This window comes from Eubalaena glacialis, chromosome 17, assembly GCF_028564815.1.
Source record: "Eubalaena glacialis isolate mEubGla1 chromosome 17, mEubGla1.1.hap2.+ XY, whole genome shotgun sequence".
In the NCBI taxonomy this organism is placed as follows: domain Eukaryota; kingdom Metazoa; phylum Chordata; class Mammalia; order Artiodactyla; family Balaenidae; genus Eubalaena; species Eubalaena glacialis.
This window is the reverse complement of record NC_083732.1, coordinates 80,536,151-80,563,940: the sequence shown is the minus strand read 5'-3', so window position 1 is coordinate 80,563,940 and position 27,790 is coordinate 80,536,151. Positions and strand designations below refer to the sequence as shown.

The 27,790-nt window shown below is 34.7% G+C and overlaps 1 protein-coding gene across 11 annotated transcripts in view; it reads right to left on the bottom strand.

The window, feature by feature from the left end:
• Window positions 1-27,790, bottom strand: part of PHF20L1 (PHD finger protein 20 like 1) — a 75,626-nt gene that overhangs the window by 46,406 nt on the left and 1,430 nt on the right. For 3 of the 11 annotated variants that reach the window (XM_061171762.1, XM_061171767.1, XM_061171768.1), the window contains exons 2-8: window positions 26,690-26,809; window positions 12,279-12,450; window positions 12,049-12,133; window positions 8,228-8,316; window positions 7,914-7,991; window positions 2,753-2,966; window positions 2,043-2,171 (exon numbers count right to left, since the gene is read on the bottom strand). In XM_061171762.1, coding sequence (XP_061027745.1) covers window positions 2,043-2,171; window positions 2,753-2,966; window positions 7,914-7,991; window positions 8,228-8,316; window positions 12,049-12,133; window positions 12,279-12,450; window positions 26,690-26,772 — 850 coding nt within the window. In that variant the 5' untranslated portion in view covers window positions 26,773-26,809. Of the gene's footprint in view, window positions 1-2,042; window positions 2,172-2,752; window positions 2,967-7,913; window positions 7,992-8,227; window positions 8,317-12,048; window positions 12,134-12,278; window positions 12,451-23,163; window positions 23,200-26,689; window positions 26,810-27,578; window positions 27,642-27,790 lie in introns of those variants that run through there. The other 8 variants (XM_061171771.1, XM_061171772.1, XM_061171764.1 and 5 more) reach the window with 7 other exon arrangements.

Genomic DNA, 27,790 nt, shown 5'->3' with positions numbered 1-27,790 from the left:
ATACATCAGAGCAGGCTGAGATGCTGCCATGTTGCCAGCCTATTCCTCTCAGTAGTAAAGGGACAAAAAGACAGATATAAGTGAGCTTGAGAAATTTAAAATATACCATAATTCCATAACAAAATTGCTATTTCATATTAGTTCTCATCTCTTTTTATGGTCCACAGATGAAATTTACTGTACAGAGGCAAGCCTGAGTTTCAATCATAAAAGACAATCTTAAAATATCTATTATCTTTTTGCATGATATAGTTGTAACATGAAATCAGAAATAGATGCAGAGATGAACTATTAAAAAAACTAACATACATCTTCTGAGTAAATAAAGGGAAAAGATCATAACAGTTTCACATTCGCAAAATCTTGTGCCTTTCCACTGTTGCCCAAACTATTACTTGTTGATTTGAGATTCCCAAGAGGAAGTGAAGACAAAGTCCCTCCACAGAAGGCACAGGGTGTTACTTAAGCAACCAGTATTAGAACTTCCTTGAGGTACATGGTAAAATGGTTTTCCCCCCACTACTGTCTTTTCAAGGCCAAGCGGAAATACTGCATCAGTGTGGACTGAGCTGTTTTCTTACTTCTTTAAATGGTGAGCTTGAACTTCTCAGTAAGACACATGTAAGAGTATACTGACTGAAACTAAAATCAGATTATCCAGATTGTAGGAAAAACCATGATGCTGGGAAACTGGCAGTTGTAGCGTCAGTGTCACTTCCATCTTCCTTGATCTTGGCTCCCCCAATAAGGCTGTTTCAATCGTGGTATCACGGCAGTTAGAAGTACTATTCCACAATACAGAGCTCGGAGTTCCATTACTCTAAGTCAGAACGGAAGTCTCAAGTTGCCATCATAATAATCACTAGGATAACATTTTGGCTTTCTCAAAAGCTAATAGTTTCTAAGGAAAAGGTGGAATGGGAATGGGTAAATTGATCTGAAATATTTCCTGCCCTGGGGTCAAATATATCCTTTATCAGAGAAAGGCACAAAAATAACATTAACAATGGAAAGACTAAATATTCTCACTTGTTGAAACCAATTATAATTACTTAGATGAATACTGTAATAAAACAGTGGCTCTAAAGAACCCTCAGCTGCAAAGTCATCTTTCAGTGGGTTTACAGTCTTTAGAAAATGGTCAAAATGTTTAATTTACATTTATTCTTGGGTCTGACAATAAAACCAAGCTTTTTCAAGTTATTTAGAAGAATGTCAACAAAGATTTACATAGCTTTATTAGGCCAAAGGCACAAAAAATCATTTGTCCTTAAAATAAGAGCATATGACTGAATATTAATTAAAATATTTTACCTCCCCTTTTATAACATATACTCAGAAAAATTAAATATATTCACAATTTCTTTTAAAGATTAGAATCATTAGGCTGAATGGAACTGTGGGTCTTAGTATGACTGGCCCCTTCTTCTGTAAACACTAACCAGGCTAGAATTTCCAGTGCTTTTCATCATTCTAGTATTCTACTTCCTAATTACAAGGCATAGAGAAATAAGCCCAAATTCTAGAGACCAACCTGAAGATAAGAACAGAAATTTTAAAAACGTATAGAAGTACTTTTACATTGGGCATAACAAATTTGGGAGCTGAATTTAATTCAGTATTCATCTTTCCAACCATATATGGTACCATCCTTAATGAGACCAGTCAAGAGTAAGAATGTGTAATATTTAGAACCTCAGACATTATGTCACCACAAGTTGACAAAAGCGTATAATTCAATTCTTAGAGAAACTACTCCTGCCACCCAGGTGATTTTAAAACTATGGAATTTTGTAACATTTGATCCTATGGATCCTCACAACATCCCTGTGAGGTAGGTAGAAAATATGTGATACTTTTCACATTTCCAACAGAAAAAGCCCGTGGTGTTGAAAGGGATGACCTTGAAGAAACAAAGCAACTGTCTTTCTTATTAACCAGTTAGCTACACTAAACCAATAGGTACATTTTCCTTTATTAAAAACAAACTACTATAAAATCAAACCCTCCATTCCCCCCCCAAAAGAATCATTGTAGTTTACCAGTAATCTTGTTAAGTCGAGCTCTCTTTGCCTGAAATGAGTTGCCTTGATTATTTTTCCTCTTGTTTGATAATGTGCTCTCTGGCTGTGGAAAGACCATCTTTGGAACGTTCTCTACATGAAGTCCTACTTTTAATAGAATATATATATGAGAGTTTATCTAGAATCCAAAGTTAAAACACATGAATATTTTTTAAATAGCAAAATAATACAAAAGCTTTGCACCTAATTTTTTTAATCTAGTGCTTGACACAGAACTTTAAAAAATACAAATCTCTCTAGACCAATATATTAGAAATAAAAAAACTACTAAGCAGTTATGCTTTAGGAAAGGAATGACTTACTGCTTTTACTGTATTATATATTGAAATGCATGCAGAAGCATTTTAAAGGCTAAAGAAAAGAAAACAAACAAACAAAAAAACCCACACAAAAGAAATCCCAAAACCTACTTGGTAGAAGTTACAAATCAAATTCTCAATGCATTTCTATTCAAGAATACTGAGGGTAACCATTATCAAGCACCCATATTAGGCCATTAATCTTCAGATCTGTAAGATGCTAAAAAACTTAACCATCATATTATGCTAGGAAAAAAATCCTAATAATTTCACTGCATGTTCAAATTACAGGCAGCCAAAGGATTTGACTTATTCACTATGTGAGTTTACCACTGCCATAGGGAATGAATGTAAGAACATATTTTGTACCAAATGTTTCACTAGATGTGGGCAGATCTTCCTTCTTCTCAACTTCTGGTGTGGCTATAGAAGCTGAAGTTTCTTCCTTTTTTGAAGGTACTTTAAACCATTTTCTCTCATCTTTCTCTTTATCTTTATTGCTGTTAGCGCTAGTCCGAGGTTTGTTCCCTGTTTTATTCTTGGCTGCAGCTGCAGCAGCTGCTTTGACTAAAGCTATCCAATCCTCCAAAGGAAAAACACAAAACATGTGAAGCATTAAAAATTAATTAAAATTTAATTATACTAATGAATAAAATCATGTATCACATTTTCAAAGCTACTTTCACTCACATGCACACAAACATAAAAATCAAATTAACTACATTTACAAGGTAGATCATCAACACGGTAGATTATCAAATTTAATAATCTAATCGGTTATATGATCTTACATAAAATGGGAAAATATTCAATATCAAATACTCTTTTGATGGAATTAAATCTAAAAATACGAAAACCTATGACAAATGTGGAATACTACATGACATTCTACCTTGGTAACTTTAGGGTTTAAACGTTGAATTATGTTTCTTCTCTATAATGCAACAGATCATAAAAGTAATAAGAAAAAAAGCTTATATTGTAATTCTGCAAAGATTAAAAGAAACGTACAGTCAGCCCGCCCTATCCTTGGGTTCTGCAGGCGTGTATTCAACCAACTGTGGATCAAAAATAGTTGGGAAAATAAATTCCAGAAAGTTCCAAAAAGCAAAACTTGAATTTGCCATGCTCTGGCAACTATTTACATAGCATTTACACTGTATTTACAACTATTTACATAGCTTTTACCTTGTATTAGGTATTGTAAGTAATCTAGAGATGATCTGGGAGCATGTGAATAGGTTATATGCAATACTGTGCCATTTTATAAAAGGGACTTGAGCATCTACAGACTTTGGTATCCATGAGGGTCCTGGAACCAATCTCCTGCAGATAATGAGGGACGACTGTATTACCATTGAGCAAATTACTATTCCTTATTAGGAAGAATGTATCACTCAAGGTAAGGTCAATTTCATAGAAATCAAAATATGATTTTATTATTTTTTAAAGCTTTAAAGTTTGGATACCTATTTATCACAACAGCTTAATATTACTAGTAAAAAAAAAAAAAAAAAAAAAGAGCTACTTGACTTGACCAAGGTAAAGTACACACTGTCAGACTCCAGTTTAATTTCCCTCCCTCTACAATTTCCTGAATCTGTATTAGTTACCATTCTTCTGAGATGCAAATATTTATATTTCCTGTGTTAATTTTTTTAGTTTGTGGTTAAATAATTTTTACTGTTTTACTTTTAACTAAAAACACTTATTGTAATAATTATGGAAAGATGTAAAGAAGTGGTACTAACATTTAAATTTTCACAATCAAAAAGACTTTTTTAAAACAAATATTTATAATATCTCTACAGAGTTAATCTTTAACTGATGACTGATGCCACTACGCTATCAAATAGACCACTGATTCAGACTCAACCAAAATGCGTAATACGTTAAATTCTTAGTCCAAGCAACTAAAAACAATTTCACAACATCAAATGCATTTAATTCATGGGTTACATTAACAAACACAGGCCATTAAGCAATTCAAGTTGATGGCTCCTCAGTCTTGAAAATATATGGTAAAGACAATAAGCCATTAAAAGCAAACATACAAAATCTGTCTCTCTCTCCCCCATGACTGAAATGAACTGAAAACATCATGCAATTGCACCTAACACATTCATTCACCAATTTTCTATTGGATACCCTATTACATATGCCAGGAAACATGCTAAGCTAATGAAAGATGCTAGATGAAAACCCCAGGAACCCACTGGCCTGGAGTGACCACATCTTTGCTCCTGCCTGGAAGACACCCAATATCCAGATTTCCCCGTATTTTAAACTACATCCCCCATGCATGTCTTATTAGAATATGAATTATGACAAAGTTGTGAAATAAAATTTTATCTCTCTAGTTTGTAAAAACAAAGAACACCAGATGCACCAGTATTGTCCAATCCAAGTTTTACTTAGAACCACCTCCTTTTTTAGTCCTGCCCATAAGGAACTGACAAGCAAATAAAATTAACTATAAGACAATGTGACAGGAGAGACAGTAGAGAATAAACAAAATATTACAGGAGAACAACAAAATTTTGCCTGAAGAGAAAGACTAGTGAAAGGCTTCAGGGAAAATGATAAATGATTTGAACCCTAAAGTAGGAATTTGCTAGGGAAAAAGGCAAAGAAAAAGAAATGGACACTCCAAGCAAAAGGAAAACCATTAAACAAAGGGGTGGCAAAGTGTACACTAATAGGAAAGAGGGGTTTAAGGTCAAGGAGCAATCTGGGTGACTTAAGTATCATGGCTAAGTTGAGCCTTGAGACTAACACTTAAGTAGAAGGAAAAAAGCAACACCAATGAAAACAACTTATAGAGTGTCATCAACAAAGCAGAAAGAAAAACAAGAGTAAGTACAACAGGGAAGCAAAGGAAAGTGATAATTCAGCAGAGATCATATGTCTGCAGTCTTATTAACAACAGGGCATTTAATTCTGGGTTCCACATTGCAAGGAAAATTTTAAGTTGTTAAGAGAAATGCTAAAAGATGCCGGGGATAAATTCCATGCCCAGTTGTTTCCTCTCTCCAATAAAGAGAAAACTAGAAGAAAGAGATTCATGCTGTACTCTTTAAAAGTGAAATTAGATAAAACAGTTCTTGATCACATGACTTGTTAATCATGGGAATCACTGCAGTTGCATGATTAAATAATTCTCCCATTATTTTGTTCTTCCATTTTTTAATTGGAAAGATTCACTATCAAAAATAACTCGTGTAGGAACCCTGGCAGTCCAGTGGTTAAGCCTTCGCCTTCCAATGCAGGGGGTGTGGGTTCGATCCCTGGTCGGGAGCTAAGATCCCACATGCCTCGGGGCCAAAAACCCAAAACATAAAACAGAGGCAATATTGTAACAAATTCAATAAAGACTTTAAAAATGGTCCACATCGGGGCTTCCCTGGTGGTGCAGTGGTTGAGAATCTGCCTGCCAATGCAGGGGACACGGGTTCGAGCCCTGGTCTGGGAAGATCCCACATGCCGCGGAGCAACTGGGCCTGTGAGCCACAATTACTGAGCCTGCGCGTCTGGAGCCTGTGCTCCGCAACAAGAGAGGCCGCGATAGTGAGAGGCCCGCGCACCGCGATGAAGAGTGGCCCCCACTTGCCACAACTGGAGAAAGCCCTCGCACAGAAACGAAGACCCAACACAGCCATAAATAAATAAATAAATAAAATTAAAAAAAAAAAAGGTCCACATCAAAAAAAATCTTTTAAATAAATAAATAAATAAATAACTGGTGTGATCCTTCCATGAATGAGAACTAAAGATATGTTTCAAAGTTTCCTGTAGATAACACAGAGCACTGCACTATAATGAACACTATAATGAAATCAGATATGAGTTCAGTCACTCTGCACACTATGGTTGAATGAAATTTTAGGTAAGTCATTCTCTAAATTCTGCATTCCTCAACTGTGAAATAGAAATATCAGCTATACCTATGTCAAAGGATTTGCTGTAAGAATCCAATAAAACAACATATACAAAAAATGTTCTAAAAATGGTAAAGGATCTTATGAGCCAATCTTTAACACTAGTGAGTTACAGTGTAAATTTTATATCAGCACACTCTCAAGAAGAAAAATAGGTGAGAAAAAGCTACAGAAAGTTTAAAGAAGAACATTTCCACAGTGCATTTATTTGATTCCTTATCCTTTGCTGGTTTAATAAAAGAAATTTTACTGTATAGTTTTATAAAGGAATTCTCAAAGGACTCAAAATTTAGATGATAATATGCAAAGTTGGATTCTCTTAGCACGGCCCAAACAACACCTGATCTATTAAGACATTCAAAAAATAAGAACACTTTATAAAAAACAATTCTACAAATGTTTTGAATGTGCTCATAATTAAAAATTATGAAGAAAATGTAAAATTAAAGGAAATATACTACTAATATTTTCTTCTAGGAGTTTGTATTTGACATTGATTTTAATGTTAAATACATCATGGTGTGACTAGAATACTTATTAAAAATAAACATCCAATACATCCAAAAAATTAATTTTTACAACTTATTATTTTACCACGAACCAAACTGGCTCAATGTCTCTTTGGAAAAAATAAAGTTTCAATGTTAGTGCCATCTCAGAAACATTCGAATGACTAGAATGACAAAATAATAGTTTTAAAGCAAAAAAAAAAAAATTGAGAATTTTAATTAAACAGGTACTAACTTCCCAATGTTTAAATCAATCTTTCCATGCAGTAACCAAAGAATCACACCACTGAATGCTTAAGAGAACATTTTATTTATACATACAAGTAGGAAGACACAAAGCAATTTCATGACCAAAAGCATTTCCATTTTAAATGGCATTCCACATTAATTGGGGGAAAAAAAAACTCTGCTAGCTGATGATTTCAAAATTAAATTTCTGAAAACCACGTCACTTAAAACACTCACGCACTTCTCAGAAAACATCAAAAATAATTTTTTTAACTGTGACAGTCTACGTTCTAGACTACTAAATATATACACTTGACTGGAACTGACCATGTGATTTCAACACAGTTCAGGATGACATTTTTTACTGCATGGTATGCAACAAATATGTAGCATAATTCCACATTAGACATTTTTATAGATCACTTTCAATTTCTTAAAATTAATTGTAGGTCCAGGTGCTGAAAATCCCAAATAACAGCAGAACATAAAAGAAAATATTTTAAATTTCTACCGGCACCTTTTCTTTCCAGTATTTCAGGAAACGTATTCAACCATAATGGAATTATGGTTTTAACTTCATCCCAAATTCTCCTTCAAATGCTTACCGTTCATTCTTGCTTTGAGCAGTGACAAAGCATGTAATACACTGCTTACATCATATAACTCAGAAAGCCCTACCTGAAACAGCCTACAGAGTGTCAGGTAAGCGCCTTTTGAAAGAAGATTAACGACTATGATTTATAGAAGAAAAGAAGAAGATAAGAAACTCAATATAAAATTTTATATTAAAAATTAACTTTCTAAATGATACTATATACCAGGAAAAACAGAACAAAATTAAAAAAAGGCACTTACCTCACTTCCCATAGACTGGTTACACGATCCAGCTGGGTCGATAGGACAACACCAGCTTAGTGGATGCTGGGATTTCACCTGGAACAGAAACTAGTGACCTATAACTTTAGCAGGTCTAAAACCAAAGAAGCAAAAATCAAGTGTATAATTTTACATTCTAAGCTTCTCTTTCTTGCTGCTATTTGGGGCTATCAGCACATAATCCTACAATTAGTTCACTTTAAAATATATATATGTCTGTATATATATATTTTGATCAGTCACCATTCAAGAAAACATCCCTGTGGGTAGCTAGGAATGCTGAACACTCTTACCTGCCCCTTAGCATCCTCGGGCATGGCTTTAATGTGCATTCTCTTTAAACAACGAATAACTCCATCATAAAACTGAACTGTGAAAGTTCCTGAAATAGGAGCGAGTCAGCATCATTAGAAAATATAATTCAACCTTACAGCAACACATGATATAGAACAAGTAATGCCCTGACAGAAATAAACACCCTATGATTGCAGTAACTGCAAACACACACCCCTGCTAAGGACCCCACCAAGTTTACTGAGTTTATTGTCTCTTTCCCTGTAAAAATAACTTTGATTTCCCTTATAAAGTATACAAATTAAATCTTGATAAGTTAGTTGCATGTAATTTTGATTTTTACTGGAGGATTTTTAAATTTATAACAATTTAAATATATGTTAAATAACATATCAGGTATGTTATACCTGAAGAAAATAAAATCATTACTTACAAAAATGTATAATATTTCTAAGAATCATCATTTGCTCTCTTTGAAAGCTTCTAAATAATGGAGAGAAAGATCTGCTATAGGGAAAAAATCATTTTCTCAGGAAAGGATTATTCCTTTGCAATATCAATTAACTGGCAAACAAGAATTATAGATTCACAGGCTTTTCAGCTAGAAAATATACGTATCATCTGCATAGCAGTCTTCCTGTGCAGATAAGAACACTGACTTCCAGGGAGGCGAAATGCTGCATCCAATGACAGCTAAGCAGCAGCACAGCCATTAACTAAAAACCCTGATTCCCCTGTCTTTCCCACTGAACCATTCTGCTTTTAGGACTCAATATTCTGTTTATATGGCTATTTCAAAGCATATTCACTTTTTGTTACAGACTCCATGCTTTCAAGTCTTTTACTGTACCATCAGTACTATCAGAAAACATATCAGTTACGTAGATTTTTATACTTATGGAAATTCCAATGTTTTTCTATCATTTCCTATACAAATGAGGGCAGAGTGCCACTTCAAGTAAACAGATACTTGGACCTTTACTAAAGAGGTATAAACAATTGGCGCCAAAGCCAATAAATCCACGTACAAAGATTTTTCTTTTCTTTGTAATTTGAATAACACCATTGATTTCATATCTTTCTATAATTAGCATAATGTACAAATCACAGATATAAAGATCTAAACCCAAGTTATGAAAACAACTGATGAGCTGAATAGCAAGAAAGTGAAGAATCGGGGAAGACTGTGAGAATGCCAAACCGCATGAACCCCTTACACCCCAACATTCTTGCCCCTGTCCTCCTCCTTCTTCACGGGGCGCTGCAGACAACAGCAGGCTCTTCACTACGCAGACCGTGCGTTCATCCCTCCCTGCCGTTGCTCACGCTGCTTCGGCTGCTGTGATGCCGTCCTCCTTCCTAACTCCAGCCCACTCTTCAAGGATCAGCTCTTCAAATCCCACCCATACTATGAAAACTTCCCCGACCACTCCAATCTACACTGATCTGTCCCTTCTCTTCAACTTCTCTAAGACATATTACATATACCTAAATGTTCACATTTGTTAGTTTTGTTTAGCTTTTGTAGTGAACAGAAAACTCTCTGAGGGCTTCCTTTTTCTTTCTTTTTTTTGGGGGGGGGCAGGGGGATAGTGGCAGGCGGCGGGGGAGGCTCATCCACCATGTGGGACATACAGAAAAATGACCAAATTAATACTTCCCATGGAAATTTTTAAAAAACAAGTTGTATCTGCCAATATTTCACTAAGGGCTTACTCAAAACTACTCCTGAAATGGCAGAGGCTGCAATCAGTAACATCACTCTTCCACTGATGTAAGCTTAAATTTCTATATAACACGCCCATGGACAAACAGGATAGGATAAAAAATGAGGGTGGTTTGTTTCTGTGTATGTTGTATGTGTGTATGCATATACTTGTAAAAGAAGCTTTAAGCATGGAAGAAAGGTCCCAAAGCTCACACATTTAAAGAAATCTCTCCTAATGAAAAGAGAGAGCATTGTTTAATTTTGCTTTGCTTTGTTCCATTTTGGGTAGATCTTATTATCCTACGAAACTGATTCATTACTTCTTTTCCTTCCAAAAATTGTTACTGACTGCCTACTCTGTGCTGGGCTCTGGACTAGACACTTGGGGAGCCAGTGTGAGTTAAGACACAGGAATAAGAGCTCCATAACACAGCTCTCCAGAAGTTTAAGTGAACAGTGATTTAAAGGCCCCACTAGAAAAGAAGTAACCTGCAAACTTAATAACTGAGATGTCCCTCAGGTGACCAGTAATAAACTCATAGCCATATTTGTTATTTCAATTAGGTAAACCAGTAAATTGGACCTTGGCTTTTGTAAAGTTACATTATCATTTCTAGCTAGACAACTATGATTTACTTTTTTACACCTAACATTTCTTAATATATGTCTTTTTAAATGTTTTCCTCTTCTATCTTCTCTTACCTCAATTTTTCTCAAGGTTTTTGTTAGTTTAAATTCTCAGCTTAAATCCCTTCCACGGTTCCCATCACCTCCAAGTAAAATTCAAATTCTTTAGGAAGACTACAAGATACTTCATATGCCAATCCTTGCTTCTCTCTCCCACCTCTTCTGCTATTCTACAACCTTTAAAGGAATCCTTCATTCCAGTCACATCAAAGATTTGCAGTTCCTTAAAAATGGCATGCCTCTCTACTATTCTTTTGCATACACCATTTCTTCTGACAGAAAAACCTTTTCATCCGTCCTTTTCTAGATAACTTGTCTGGCTTTCAAGATACAGTTTAAAGTAAGTATCCCCTTACTTAGGTTAAATGCCCTTCTTGCAAAGAAGTTGTCACTCAATGTGTTTTTTCTCTTTTTTTTTTTTTTTCGGCCATGCCATGTGGCTTGTGGGATCTTAGTTCCCCAACCAGGGATTGAACCCAGGCCCTCAGTAGTGAAAGCGCTGAGTCCTAACCACTGGACCACCTGGGAATTCCCTCAATGTGTTTCTTTAGTAAAAAGAATGAATGAGTGGTCGAGTTTAAGAAATAACTAATAGAAAACTAATGTATTTTGGAAAATATACTTACAAGTATTTCACGACTGTTTTAAATGAGATTTTAAACAAGAAATTTAAAAAATAAAATACTTAAGTATATTTCCAATAACAATTTAATGCCTTTCTAAATTAATGCCTTTCTAAATTAATCGGTCTACAATTTTTAAAATTCATTATCTGTCCAACAGATTCTCTCGTTTTATGCCACACTAACACACCTGATTTCTGTGGTACTTCCAACATTTCTGATAAGTTCAGTAACTTTTGATCAGTAGTAATATTAGATACCACAAAAGGCTGTTAGAAAAACTAATTCTCAATTATCTACAGAAATCAAGAAAAAAAGAGCAGGGAGAAAAATGCAATAAAGGAAATCCTCAAATTGATAAGTTCCATACTCTTTCCTCAGAAAATTGTACTGTGTTTCACTTCCAAGTTGAACTGATTTGAATTTTCCTATATCTTTAGCACTCAGGTTGAGAGCTTCATAAAATAACTTAGCCAACAAACTGGAAACAGAGAAGTAGAAATAAAATGCATATAATATAAGCCTGTCAACTGAAAGCTGAAACATTTTAAGCAACTATTTACCTCTACTAATTTAAACAGTCTATTTAGGCAGTATATTATGTATCATCTTATTCTATACAATATATAACATATTGAATGCTCCTAAAAAAGAGTATTATTAGAAGATTTATTAGGTTAAGTATAAAACAAAGAGAAGCAACAGCTATATGTAACAATTTCATACATTAATTAAAATTAGAAATATAGTTAAATTTTACTATAAATCCCATTTTAATCCTCAGATCATTCCAAACACGTACCTTCTTTGTTAATCGCCTCAATCTTGGCAGGGTAATAGCGACAGTCTGTCCAACGAGCCAGAACTTCTTCTCCGGCTTTAAAATCCTATTTTAAACAACTTTTAAGATCAATACCATGTATAATAAATAAGCATTTCCTTAATAAAAAACAAGCTTTTGTAAAATTTAACAGAATTCCTTTTAAAAATACATCATTACATATCTGGCAAACAGAAAAGCTTGCTACTTACAAAGAAGTCTTCCTCGTCTTTTAGCCCTTCTTTTCTTAATGCAGGTCTCTCAAGGGGTCTCAATCTATTGCTATCCCAGTAAATCCACTCATCATAACGATGACTCCAGCGCTCAAAATGGACCAACATCTTGCCCTCCTCGTAGTCAATTTTTTCAATTCGTGATGGATACCTCAAAAATAAAAAGAGCCTTCATATCAAAAGAAAATTCTTACATTTCTTTATACAAAGTATTAACTGAAATACTGCTTACTATTACAACCATAAATAAATATGGATCCATATTTTTAAACTACTGACCAACAAAGTTTGCTTTATTCTTTGTCTTTTCTTTTTAATGATTGTTCTCAAGACCTAATGAAATAATTTGATACACTCCCAGTGGAAATATAAATTATATAATTTAGAATATAAATTGTGCTGTCTTGGGAAATAATTTGGTAACATGTATCAAGTGCCTTAAACATATCCCTCCTTTTTGACCAAATAATTCCAATTCTGGAACTATATACACAAAACATTTATAATAACAAAAGGTAGAAACCATATGATTAAGAAAACTGAAGACTGTCTATAACTATACAAACAATGGTATAGCCACTGAATGGAATCTTATATAGACTTTAAATGTAATGCTTACAAACGATTTATAATGTAGGAAAATGTAAAAAAGTAGTACTATGTTCACTAGAATTATAAGTATAGAAAATAAATTTGTCTAGCAAAAAATATCAACATGTACATTTATCTCTATATGGCAAAAAAAGTACTTTCTCTTTTCTGTTTTTCTACACTTTCCAATATTTTATAATGAGCATCAATGATGGTAGGGAAAGCTCAAACCTTCAGTTTAAAAATATAAAAATAACATCACATTGTTCTGTCTTCATGTGTGCTGATTCTCTTATGATGAATTCCACAATAAAAATTAGTTAACTTTAACTTTTAACACAAAAAAGGCCTCTTCATTCCTAATGTACTGTATTAAAAGTTCACAGTGACTCAAAGGTTTTTTTAAAAGTAACATTAAATAACATTCAGAATTCAACAGCAGCACACGGTAGATGATTCAGCCATAGAGTTTATCTCATACTTTTGCTGGTTTTTGATAAATCTCAATTTTTTATTTTCCCTGTGGAATAAATGTAAATTTATATTGTTAACATAAATTTAAATATAAAGCACAATAGACCTCGCATAACTTTGAAATCTAGGCACCGATTACTACCTGCTTCACAGATCCCTCATGCTGTTCAAGGCTATTTATGCGTCTCCAGGGCCCTGAATTGTTCTCTGGTATAGCTTCTTTCCTTACTTCAGTCTAAGGAACTGAACTGTCTGGAGTTTCCTCAAACACAACAATGCGCTGTCAAACGTCTGTGCTTTTGTACCTTCTGTTCTTTCTGCCTGGACCTAAGCTGCCCTTCCCTTCCTCTGTATGCTCATCATTCAAGACGTGGTTTAACATGTAGTCACTTGTGTGAAGACTTCCCCGACTCTCCTCCCCCTGGTGCTCTCACTGCACCCGTCTCATCATAATCATCTCTGGGCACGTTCCTAAACTGTGTGCTGTGGAGCATTTACAGCCCTTGAGACATTAATACACGTGACACAAAAAAAGGGTCCCGTGGTCAAATAAGCTAGGAAAATGGATTAAATAAACCGTTTTCTTTACTGAAAGACTTCTTGGTCCTGTCAATAAGACAGAAATAAAGCATGCACTATTACCAAACCATGTCACCCTTTCATCACAAAGTATTTATGAACATTTCCTGAGAGAGTAGAGGTCTAAGGAACATGATGTTAGCAACTACTCTGGCCTGTGAGTTTCGGGGACTGAGTCATGGCCACCTTTGTACCCCCAGCATCTTCACAGTGACAGACACACACTGGCTACTCAGGGAATGCTCGGCATGAATAATAAGTGACATTAAAGAAAGAAAATCTGCACATTTCTTCAGAACTAAGAAGACTGTCGACCCAATTATAACTTTATGTTAGATCTTACTCTTAAGTCTTTTTGAGGGAATAGGTGTGGGTAAGGAAACGTTTTGTCCAAGAAAAGCATGAAAACAAGAAAACCTAGGGGATTAATATACTCCCTGAGGTGGATATGCCGATTCCACTCATTTAGAAACAGTGCTATAATGCTTGTCTTTTGCAGTGTTGCTTTGATTTGTTTTTGCTGCTTTGGTTTTTAAAACATAAAAAATGTCAATAGCATTAAGGGAAGCCTAGAGATATGGTTGTCCTTTAGTTTATTTTTCAACATTCACTAGCCACTTAACTACTATAAACAGATGTTCTATCAGTTCTAAGTTTCTAATTTATGTGTTTATTATCATATCTTTCTGATTTTGAAAAAAAAAATTAGAGGTTTATTCCATAGGTTCCTTCAAATTCTAAATGTACACAATTAAATGGTAGGTTAAAAGGAAACATAATTAACTCTTATCTTCAAGGAGCTTAGCTTAGTGTTAGATGAAGAGAGAGATGCAGCAGAATATTGACAGAGTCATAAATCCGTCAGGCCCTACATTCTTTCTTTACTGAGCATCAGCTGATTTTTATACACCTTATCTCATTAGATCCTGGTAACCATCGAAGGTACAGATAACACAGTCACCATTTAACAGATGAAGACTGTCCAAGGATACACATGGTAAGAGTATTCAAAGTCAAAGCTAACTGGCACAAAAAGCCTATAGGAGAAATGGGATAAGGCCTGTATCAAAGTAATTATACCATACATGGTAAACTGGTAAGTATATATAACATTTTTTTTCTCCTTTGTATCAAGCTTTTATTTCTGAAAAACCATGAATATTGAGGTGGACATATAATAACAATTATTTGGTAAGGGCCCAGATATTATGCTTTTGACATAGCATGAGGTTAATGACAACATTATAGCAAAGGTATCTAAAAAGAAAACAAAAATCTTTGTCAGAGTTGATTCTCTCATTAACAGATTTCCTAACAAATTAAGTCAGTTCTTCCTGAAGATAGTGAGCAATGGGATACGGACTCCATGCTCATTTTGACTACGACCTCTCTCTCTGCCGCTATATTTTTATATATTTTTTTTGTAATTTGAATATACTTTATTTTTTTCATTGACGTATAGTTGACTTTTCAAAAATTCGACATAAGATGCTATAATTAATTGTTCAGAGAAAATTGGAGCATTCACTGAAGGTTCTTGGGAGACATTATCTATGTTGGCCTTGGTGGGGAACTTTAAGGATTTAGACCTAATGAACATGGTACGAAGGTAAAGTGTATACATAAAGCATTGCTCATTTATTCAATTAATGTTCATTTACTTAAAACCATCATGTGACTCAGAGTTAAGCAATCTACCAGACAAGGAGGATTCAGACAAGTAGACTGTCGTTTCTGTCCTCATGGACCTCAGGATCAGAGATTGGAGGGGCACTTCAAGGAAACAGTTCCCTTTGGCTAGGCTACACGGTAAGTAGTACGGTGAGTAAAGGAGAATAGTGGGACATCAGACTGGACTGGTTAGCTAGGTTCAAACTAAAGGGCTCTGAAACAGTGAACTAATGAAATGACCCTTCATTCATTACATTCAAACAGGGAATCCCATAAAGTCTGTACTTAATTTGGTTATCAGTTACACCTTAGAAAAAAATCCTAACATCAAGATCTTTGCTATACACGTAAAATGCACAAAATGGCAATTTAACATATAGTTCTATACAGTGAAATGATTTCCTTGTTCAAGATGGCCCATAGTAATAATGCCTTGATACACATAGTGAATAAAAAATACTTCCAAACAAATGCATTCACAAATGCCTCTAGATCTTGAACGACAGCAATATTATTTTGATGCACAATTTATGTTTTATCATAACTGAGTGTGAATGGAATGTAAGATTTTTCTTACTGAATTTGGAATATGTCGTGATCATGTTTTATTTCTTTTCTTTTCAAAGAATGAATCATGAAAGCTGTTAAGAGTAAAGAATAGTGATTACGCTGGGTCCCGAACATTTATAAATGATGCGGGAAAAGATTTGAAAAGTAGGAGACTGGGGTTTCAGAGTTAAAACAATTAGGGATAAGAAGAAAGAAAAAAAAAAAAAAAACATAGTTGGCATCTCTCCAGGGCACAAAGAAAGAGATGGAGAGAAGGCAACCTCACTAGGACTATGATCCCTCAACGCCAAAATTCTACATAGAGCTCTACTACTCCTTATCGTGTCACTGCAAAATACCATAAAATTGCCACTGTCTTCCCTATTATAATCCCACTTTGAAATGCTTGCACTGTTTAAATGATATTTACTTGTATAGAAATTAAGGGACTGCCTCCATTGCTCTGGGCCTACCTTGCCCTCATATGTCTTTTGCACTTGAATCTTAGAGAACACAGTTTACTCTGAGCAAACTTAACAAGAAAATAATCCACCCTAAATTGTTTATTAGGTTTAATGGAAACAAATAGCATTCAGAAACACTGAGAAGTCTTTACAATGATTCTTGCTGAATTTAACAGAATTCTCATACATGCAATTCTACTACTGTAATCTCTCAATTGATTTCTTAGGACTCTTTCTGAATCAGTGTGGTCAAAATCCTCTAATGGTCAAGTTCAACTGTAACAACAGAGTAGAGCAAGACCATTACCAAAAATGAAAATAATTTTCACGTTCTCTGAACTCTTGTAACTCTTTATTGCCTCATCTAATACCAGCATTTTAACACCGTCACTGGTGCCTCCCACTTACACAAGATAGTTCAGAGAATCAAGATTTATGGATTCTGAACTAAACCTGTAACCCAATAAGAACCAGATACTGACCAAAGAGGTTAGCTACACACTGAATATACTGTATTGGTTCCCTGTAACATCAACTCTTGTGTGTTGTCAAAACACAAAGAGAAGTGAGAAACCTAAAATGGGAATTACCATTACAGATGAATTACTATACTGGCTCACGGTGTTAACTGTTTTACATGGGCAGATCCTGACTGACAGCTAGATCAGGAAACCATGATCCCCTGAGGCTATATGAAAAAAACACTTTGGTGTAGATGTGTATGAGTATTCTCTTGAGAGAGGGGTTCCCAACTTTAATCAGATTTCAAAGGGGTCCATGATCAAAAAAAAAAAATTCTCTGGAAGGCAAGATCATCTATTAACACTGAAAACTATAGGTGTCCCACTCTCCTTGGAAGGAAGAAAGAAATGATGGGCATGCAGCTATGTCAGAACTACAATATGATAGATTAAAAAAAAAAAACTTTTATATTCAATGCAGTAACAGTAAAACAATTAAACATGATTTGAATTTAGAGAACTCAATCTGATTTATCACCTAGTTTGATACATCTAGATTTTTACCTGTACTGATAGAGAACATCAACCATGAGGAAATGATAAGGGAAATTCCTTGATACACTGATGGCCTACAATCTCCTACACTTAAGCCGAAGGACATGGTTGTTAACTACTCGCTGATAGGTTACAACCCCCTGAGCAAGGCCAGACTTTATCAAACGTCCCAAAAACCATCAGAATTCACTCTGAGATTTAACTAATCATTTGAATAAGTGCTGTATAAATCAAAAAGGCAATTAACCCAATAAATTATTCAAATTATGTATTTTAAATAATAGTCCTGTTCTTGTTTATATTGGTAAGACAATAAAATTTCTAATTTATATAAATTTAAAAACTGACAGTTCCTCATCCATTTCATTTAACTCAACACTGAGTCTCTAATTCACTGTATGTCAAGACACTAAACTAGGAATAAAGCTACAAATACAAATAACAATCAACAAACTCAGATTCAGCAGGGAGGGGAGAGAAAAAGGGAATCAATAAGCTAATACAATTACAATATAGCACATAGAAGGAGTACCTAAATTAGATGTTCTCTTGGATAAAGTAGTTCTTCGATTTTTAAAGGATGAAATACACTTAAAATACGACTTAAACATAATCTAAATGTTAGCAAAATCTTTGGGAGTTAGAATTCACAATTCACAACAGTCTTGTTGATAAGAATTACACAAGCAAGAAACTCTAACATGGTATCATAAAAAATGACTAAAACATATTGCAAGAGATAGAAATAGAGACCTTTCTTACATACAATTGTCAGGAAGAGGATTATCTGCCAAATAATAAAAATTAATGTAGAATGAAGTCCAAAGCAAACACAATATTCCTATAACCTACTAACCTTTTAAAATTTTTAGCTTCCTGGAAATACTTTAAATTTACATTATGCTTTGTAATTTTCAAGTGTTTTCTCACCATTCACTCTCTACAACAATGTCACCTATTATTACAGTATTTTTAGATGATGTGCTTGTAGGTATTGCATGTTAATTTGTTTCACACTTGAGGAACAGACTGAAAACAAAACCCTTTTGATTAATTCCTGATATTCCAAAATAAAGTATAAATCCAAAGAATCTATTAATAGAATTTCAAGAACATTCAGAGGATGGTTATATATGTCAAAATCACATCTTTTACAACACTGAATTCTAAGGATCTCAGTGCATTATCCCTCAGGTCCTCTTTTCAGACCCATTAATCCCCAGGACACATGTTCAACACAAGCAGCCAGACCACCGTGCTTCCTACCTGTCCATAATCTTTGCAGCAAAGAATGGGTAAGATCAGAGTTAGCTATGTATTTTGCTTCAGCAACTCGGAGCAGCCACCTTTCAAATTAAGGTTTCATTTCAAATCACTGGATTTATTTAAACTCCTGTTCCTCTCTACCTCCTTGCCACGCCTACATTCGTTCATACCATCAGTGCTGACCAAATCAAAATGCCCACCCCACAGCCTTTATGCTCATTACCATCTCCTGCCGTAAGAATCAATTAGACTATCAAAAATTCCTTTCCCACTCCACCAAAACCGCCACCAGTATTCTACTCAAAGTTTATGTACTTCATACAATTTGTTCAGGCCAACATGACCATTCTTCGTTATTTAATTCTGTTACAAAACTCCAAACTCTAGCAAGCTGCAGTCCACCCAGTTTCTATTTCTTAATATTTAGCATTTAAAAATTATTTTAATACTACAGATAGTCATATATGCTTATACACCTATGATTAAAGTTTTAAGAATTTACACTGACTCCTCTCCCATTAGATTCTACTTTCTTAGAATAACTGATATTCATGCTATCATTATTACTAAAGCTAACGTTTATTAAGTGCCTACCATGTGGCAGAAAACATGAAAAGCTCTAAATGTTCACTGTCTTGCTCATCCTCAAAGAACCCTTTGAGTTAGGTACTACTACTGTTCCCAGTTATTTAAGGAGGTCATAGAGGCTCTGAAAGTCAAGTAATTTTCTCAAGTCGAAACAGTGGTGGATCCCTGAATGGAGGTTTGTCTATTTCGTAAAGAATGTGCTTTTGATCATTATATATTCTGCATCTTACAACTGATCATTTTCAGCTCTTGTAAAACTTACGGCAGTATTTCAAATATAGGGGGCTCTTTATCAAGAGGTACTGAAAACAAAAACAATATAAAATCAAGTTATCTGTTTATTTTTTCTTGCAAATTTACTCTTCTGCTTCTGATACAAAATAAAATGTGTAAAGCTTTTCGTTAGCCCAGAGAGTATGGAAAACAGCTTTTATTATACTGTACAAAATAAACATCCCCCCTCCCTTGTGTAATTCGTAATAGTTTGCCAAATATCATTTTATGCTTAGTTTTCAACCAGTAAGTCACAATTCATTTGCAGTAGTGTTCTGCAATGGTAACCAGATTTCAGAATATGCCCAAAACTTTTGGGTTCATTCTTTATCAACCCACCAAAATTCAATGAACTTTGCTGGGCACCTTTTATGAGTAAAAGGGGCTAGGCCTTGTATATAATTCATTTCACATCAGTAGCTTATTCTTCAGTACTTTACCTACCCATGATGTACTAGAAACGTATTCATTTTTAATTGAGGAGGGTTGGTTTTTTGGCAATGAGAAAACAGACTTTTAAGACACACTGAATATTAAATATCTACATTCTTTCTTCAATTTTATTGCAACAATTCTCTCCAAGTTGTGTTAACTTTAATGACTGAAATAACATAATACCTACATACCAGTTTCTAATTTAATAAGAAGAAAAATTTTATCTGCTGATTAATGATCTGCAGGAGGTGGTAGGAGGAACAGTCAATAGTTCTTCAATACAAAGTCATATAAAAATACTAAAACACTGAAACCCTTATGAAGAATAGCAAAACTAAGCTGCTTTTTCAATACCATGTTAATTTCTTTTAAGAAATTATACTACCAATTTTTAAAACTTAAAGCTAGTATTCTCTCCCTCAGTTAAAAAAAATCATTTAAAAATAAAATTAAAAACCCTTAAGCATCTGCAGATACAGTTCTGTCTAATCAGCGAAACTAGAATTGCAAAACATTCTTTTTAGTAAAACTAATTACCACCACAGATAAATTATTTCCTAATTATTGGCTTTAATCAATTACTCACCACAAAACAAAGCATTACGTAATGTGATAAGACAAGTGTAAAATCTCGCAACACATAATAATAATATTCAGCAGGAAAAATGTAACAAATAGGGAACTGGATGTGTGTGACAGATGATGATCGAACTTCAACCAAATATCAGATAAGCAAATAAAACTGTCTTCTCTCTTGATCCAACCCTTGTCATTACATGAATGCACACAAAGCACAGAACAATAAAAGTCAATCCATGATTAACCGTAACCACAGGTAGCCTTTTTTTTTTTTTTTTAATAAAGCAACAAGGGCCTAAACCCTAACAACTATCCAGCCAGATAGCGCTTGGGACTACAGAAAGAGGAGAAGCAAGAAAACGGACGCACATCAAAGTACGCGCAGCTCAATATATTCTGTCCTACTGAAAAATAACAAAAAAGGATTTTTGGATCATGCATCACTTTGTCCATACTTACATTTTACTTCCTCCAACTAACATAAACAGTTAAAACAGACTATAATATCAAAAAATAATCCTGGATATTTCCACTGCTGTCCGCCTCAAAAACTGTATCTTCAGGTTAACAATTCTGTATGGTCTAGACAGGTGGTTCTCGTATGTGGTCCCTAGACCAGCAGCATCGGCATCATGTGGAGACCTGTTAGAATGCACATTATCGCCCCCACCTCAGACCTACTAAATTAGAAGCTTGTAGCTGTTGGGCCCACCAATCTGTGCCTGACAAACCCTTCAGGTGATTCTTATACAGGCTCATGTTTAAGAACTACTCTTTCAGACTTCACCTGAATCACTTTCAAAACTGTAGGATCAATGAACTTTGTAAGAGAACCAATTTGTTAGTGAATGGGTACTACACAGAAAGTTAGTGAGTTAAAGTACTAAAGCCAATAGTTACGATTCTAAGTAATTTCAAAATTAAATAGTTAATGAGAAAGCATTTAAATGATGGGAGAGCAGGATGTAGAAAGAGTAACTACCTGCCCAATACCACTATACTACAAATACTTCAAACCTCTATATTTTTGTTCCCAATTATATTTACCTTTCTCCACCTTTTTCAATACATTTTCTCTTCTTCTAGAGACCAGCAGTTTTGGGCAAACTACATTGGACTTCTAGTCCTTGCCTACTTTACTTCTGCCCCAAGCCATTATTTACCTATCTAAAAGTGAGATTAAAAAACCTGTCACCCCTGAATAGGTGAAAAGTAGATAAAAGAGCTTGGGTTTCTAGTTCAAGGGATCTGAGAGATCACTGAATATGTCACACCTTCACTTTAAGGACATTAATGCAGAGAAGTAAGTCTCCAAAGTCCCACAGTCCGTGGCAGAACAGCAGCTAGAACCCACATTTTCTGACTTTAGTTCAATTTACTTTTTTCAATATTCCTTTTCTCTTGCCTTTCAAGAAAACTAGGATAAGCAAAAAATTTGAGCAGAAAAGAAAAAGCTCAATTAAAAAAAAACAGGAATCAACATAATGAAAGGAAGACTATTAGAGAAAGAACAATAAGAACAAAGCAGGTGTGTTTCAAAATAAATATGTCTACTCCTATTTCTAATCTTGCTTTCAACATTTTTTTGATGGGGGGAGAAGGAGAGGGGAAGGGAGAACTTTATCTTTAAAAGTTCATGGGGTTTTCTTTTGTGGAAATTTTAAAAATTAAAGTACTAAAATGTTTGTACACTGGTGCAGACCTGTTTCATGATTATTAAACTGCGGGTTCACTTAGATCTTAGGATTCAAAACTTGGGACTTTCTGAATGTAAAGAATCTCAGAATTTAAAAACAAGTTTTATGAATTTCAATTTGAAATTCTCTACAGGCAGGGTCCTTAATCTGGAGTCCATGGGTAAGTTTTCTACCACCACCCACAATATATATTACTCAGTTATTTTGGTATATAAACACGATTGTACATTTTTCTGAGTCTACAGCTGAAATTAGGTTTTCAAAGGTGGTGACTCAAAATTAGAATCAATACTTTCCAAGTACAAAGAGATTTAGGAAAGGTCAACATACAAAAGGACAAATTTTATTTATATTAGCAAAATAATATTTTTAAAGTATTCACCTATCGTTTCTACAAATTCCAAACTCACCTAATGTAATTTAACTGTGTTTTCAGTTTTTAAATTTCATCTACCTACTACTTTTTAGGAGCACACTTCTGTTCCAAATACAGATCACACAACTTATCTCTACTAGTGTTTTCCTTTGAATAGCAAATCCAATCAGTAAAAGACAATCCCTTTTAATTCAGACAATACGTAGTTTTATTTAAATTAGAAAGCATTTGTACTTCCTACAATCTAAATTTCTTCGATTTTCCGACTCTACTAAAATTCTGTTCATGAACATTTTAAAAACTCACATTTGCAAATGTTCCATACAGTTCAAAAAACTCCAAATGTGTGGAAACAGCATTTGTCAATTCAAATTTATACTGTTCTATCAAACTCTGTACTTGCAGACATCTCCACATTTTTTTTATCTTTCATTTTCCTTTCCTTTAGATCTAGAAGAGAATTACATAGAAATATTCCAATAAAGGTCGGACGAGCGTAACTCATCTGAATATTTTTAAATGACTATAATTTCAAGTTGAAGAGTAACACTAGATACTTTAACATTTTTAAGGGTGCTTTCTAAATTATAAAACTCTGCAAAAACAAAGATTTTATTATCACCTCAAAAAGAAGGTTTTATAGCATGTTGCAATGACATGATATTCCTTCTGGATTCCAGGCCATTCTCATGTCAACACTAAGGCTACATTTAAAAACTTATACACTTGAGTCTTCAGATCCCCAAAGATATATTTTTCAACTCTCCCTCTTCCCTTGCATTTACCTCAGTGCTTTATAATTATGTATTATTTTATATAATTTGAAGCAAGTTTAAATACATTATTTTATTTGATCCTTAAAATAATTCTGTAAATAAAAATCAGTAACACTGCTTGCATTTTACTGCTAAGCCAACCAAGTTCAAGGACTTAGCTCACATTTACAGGATCAGAAAGTGGCAGTCTGAATTTGAACCTGCCTCTTTCCTCTTTAGAATCCACTGATAGTGTCTCAAATATAACTTCAACTCTGAACTTTCTCTTTCCCCAAACACATTCCTGTATCAACGACCTGTATTTATTTTCATTCTTATGATGTTACTGCATTCAAGAAATTATAAAGCTAATATGTTCAGGTTTGGATATACAGAGGCTGCGGTGGCATATATGAGGGAGATAAGACAGAAAATGGTTGATTGTGTTAGCTGTGAACATTAACACATTAAAAGTCTCTTCAAAGACTTTTAAATTAAAAGACTGTTGAGAAAGACATTAAAATGTTTTGAGTAAAACTACAAATTTTTTAAAAATTAAAGCAACCCACACTTCTCAGTAGGCGTTAGGTTTAGTCCATACAGAAGAGATCCAGGTGTCAAAAACCACACACCGGAACAGAAGGCGACTGGCCTCTCACTGGCTTCTCAGGGCCTGCATTCATTAGTATTGGTAAATAATCAAACCACCAGGGTTTTCCGACGTAGCTGGAAAATTACTTTGAAAGCAAAAAGTAATAAATTGTTACTTAAAAATGTGGAGTGTATTTTCGAGGATGAAGTATCTTTCTGAACTTTAAAGAATATGTGATATGGTTTGCTCAAGGAATAATAATGTACTTTCCCCTAAAAAAATAGGTTGAGTCTTCCTCTTAAATCAAATCTACCCCAAACCTAAATGTGGGAGCTTAACTTTAATTTCTGCCCACTAAATTTAGAGTTTATCCTTTTATTTCTAGAGCACACACTAAAAAATATTTTCCTTTTTTTAATATAGGACAAACCTTCTACATATAAGACAAATTGGCATTCAGGTGCCCTACTATCACAACTTTCCCTCCGTACTTCTCTTTAAAAGCTAATGTATCAACGTATAAGTCATTTTCTTAGTAATAGCTATACTGCTTATTATAAATGTCTTACGTACGAAGAGAGTAAGTAATATTTGCATTTCTGCCTGTCCCTCCCTGTCCAATGCCTATAATTCAAAAGACATTTATGGAATAGTATTGAGTAGGGGCCTCAATACTATTCCAACTGAATGAATAAATGTGGAAGACTAAGCACTCAATATGGATGCAACCCAAAGAGAATATGAAAGAAAGTAGAGAGGGAGGGATGAAAGACGGAAGGAAATTAGTTCAGTATATTTTCAGTGATTAACTGTTTTGCCCTCATAAGAATATCAAAGTTTCTCAACACTTAAATAATCCTTCTATATTTTTACATGATATTAAAGCAAAAATTTGTGGAATTTATAGGGGATACAGAATGGCCCTTAACAAAAGAAACAATATAAAGAATAAAGTTTATCTCATTTAAAAATAACATCTGTTAAGAGCACCATGTCTCACAGAACTTCTTCTGTGCCCCATATAAAATTCAATACATCTTAGCAGTTAATTAGCTGTCCTACAGTAAAGTACTTTACTTTCAATAGTGTGTCCCTTCAGAGCAAAAAGCTTCTTTTGGTCAAAATCAGAACCAAAGAGAGCCAATTACTGACTAAAATAGCAACTTTCATCGTATGGTCTAATGCAGTGGCTCTCAATCAGGAGCACATAAGCCCTCCACCCCCCCCAAAAAAAACATTCGGCAACATCTGGAGACACTGTTTACCATCATAACTCGGAGGGACGCTACTGCCTGGCTCCCAGGTACTTTCCAAGCCCCTCCTGAGAACACTGTGTACATTCTCCAGCTGAGGAGAGTAATTAAGCCCCCTACAAAGAAGCAGTCACTGAGATGCAGCTTGGAGGCATGAGGCCAAATAACTGTGCCTTCCCACCTCAAACTATAGATTCAAACTGCCCCAAGCAGACCCCATTAAGCTGGGGGTCACGGACGTTTGCAGAGTTCCAACACCTTTGTTTTTGCTAATAGACAAAAACCCCAGGCTGGTCTAAAGTCAAATATCATGACTAATCAAGATTTCTCTGCCTGCCATTGCCAATTCAGGAAGTTGACTTAATACAAATCAATCAAAGACAAATCTACAAAATGCCCACTACATTTTAAAGGGAGTTGTAGTGAAAAGAAAATGTCAAAAAGGCTGGTAAAGTTGTTGAACTGCTAGACCCCTGATCAAAATAAATGGGCTTCAAGAGGAACTGAGGCTGAACCAAGAGACAGCCATCCAGAGAGCAGAACTAGAGGCCAGCTAACCAGAATGAGGAAGGCATTCCCTAGGAGAAAGAGGGAATTCTTATTCCTACTGCAGTCCAGTGATCCTGGTGTGTGCTATTTCCCCTTCTCTCCTTTCCAGGTGGTGATTTTATCCTAGGTAACCAATTTCTCCTATACCATTGTATGTAGGGGTATGTTGGAGGTGTCTGAATTCACCCCTTATCACAGATGGCGGGTATAGGAGAAGAAATAAGAGAAGGCCAGAAAGGATTACTCATTTAAAACTGGAAACAGTAACAACCTGCCTTTAGGTCAGTGCACTCTGGGGAAGGAGGAGGTAAATTGGGTTTTGGTTTTAGGTGGAATAGTGAATGACGGCTATGCTAACCATCAACATAGTCTGTAGTCTGAAAGACCACCTCTGACACAGGCCAAGAAAAGTAGATTTGCATCCAGTTTTATCCAAAACTTGGGAATCTGGTTATCTGGATTAATCTTCTCCCTCCTACCACCCACAGAGCTCATATTAAGTACAAAAGAGTACTGATAACTGCAAAATCTGAAGAGTAGGAAAACTAAAAAAACAATGTATATGTTTATTCAAAATGTGAACAAGTTAATGTTTCTGCCACTGTCAGAAGAAGAGCAATTAACCAGCCCATGTAAAACTACAGATATCATGCTTTAGGTCAAGGGCTCCATATGTTCCATACCATTTTTGTAAGTAGTCCAGTGCCTCCAAACGAGCACCAATCTCAAAAGTGATTCCAGGACGATTTGGGGGCTTTTTACTCATCTTGAGATCCTGTTCTTCGGGATTCTCTTTTCACTACCTCAAGAGAAAAAAAAAAAAAAGTTAGATTCTGATGCATAAAAGGCACAAGGGATTAAACAGAATTTTTTAAACATTACATGAGAAGTTAAAATAACTGCCAAATTTTTAAGAAATTTGAATGATGATTACCAATATCTCTAGGTAAAGTACTGTACAACTTGCAGGCAATCTTAACAACAAATTAAGAAAAGGGACATTAGAAAACTAACTACTTTAAAAGAATGAATAGATGGGGATTAAAACTAACTAATGGCTAAAATGCTTTAAATTTTAACTCGAAAATACCCAAGAAAATTCTTCAGGATAACAGCTGAAAATGTTTTTCTGTCTTTGAAAACTCAGTACAATTGAGTGTTCTGGCATATGACTACTGAAATTCTTAAGAGAACAAATTAACCAAGTTTTTCAACAAATATTTATTGAGTGCCTTGTAACATAAAACACTTGATAACACACTAAAGAACACAATGATGGAAGAAACAGTAGACACACTCTTCCAGTGCAGATTTAGTAATTCCTCTTGTGATTAGGATTTTTCATTACCTATGATCTCCCACCTTGGTAGCACATGATTCAATAATTTTAATTTAACATATAAACTTGAAGAGGAAATTTCTTTCTTTTTCTTCACATTCAACAAGCAACAATGATACATACATTTCTTAACTCTGAGAATTTATTTCTACTATATTTCAATATAGACAGTACCCACACTGACAATAAAAACGGTTGTACGTTCAAACAAACAAAAAACTACAAAGGAATACCTATTCCTCTCTAGACCACGGACATGTGGAATATTCACAATCCTCTTGGCCAGTGGCGACCCAGCACACTTGAGGTAGCCTCTTTTTCACTAACTAGCACCTGGGGAATATGAATGCATTTTGCAACAGCCCAATCAAAATATAATATTTAATCAGGAATGGAAACCTACTGGGGGAGAGGAGAAATCTCTAAAACCGTTTTGAAATTTAGA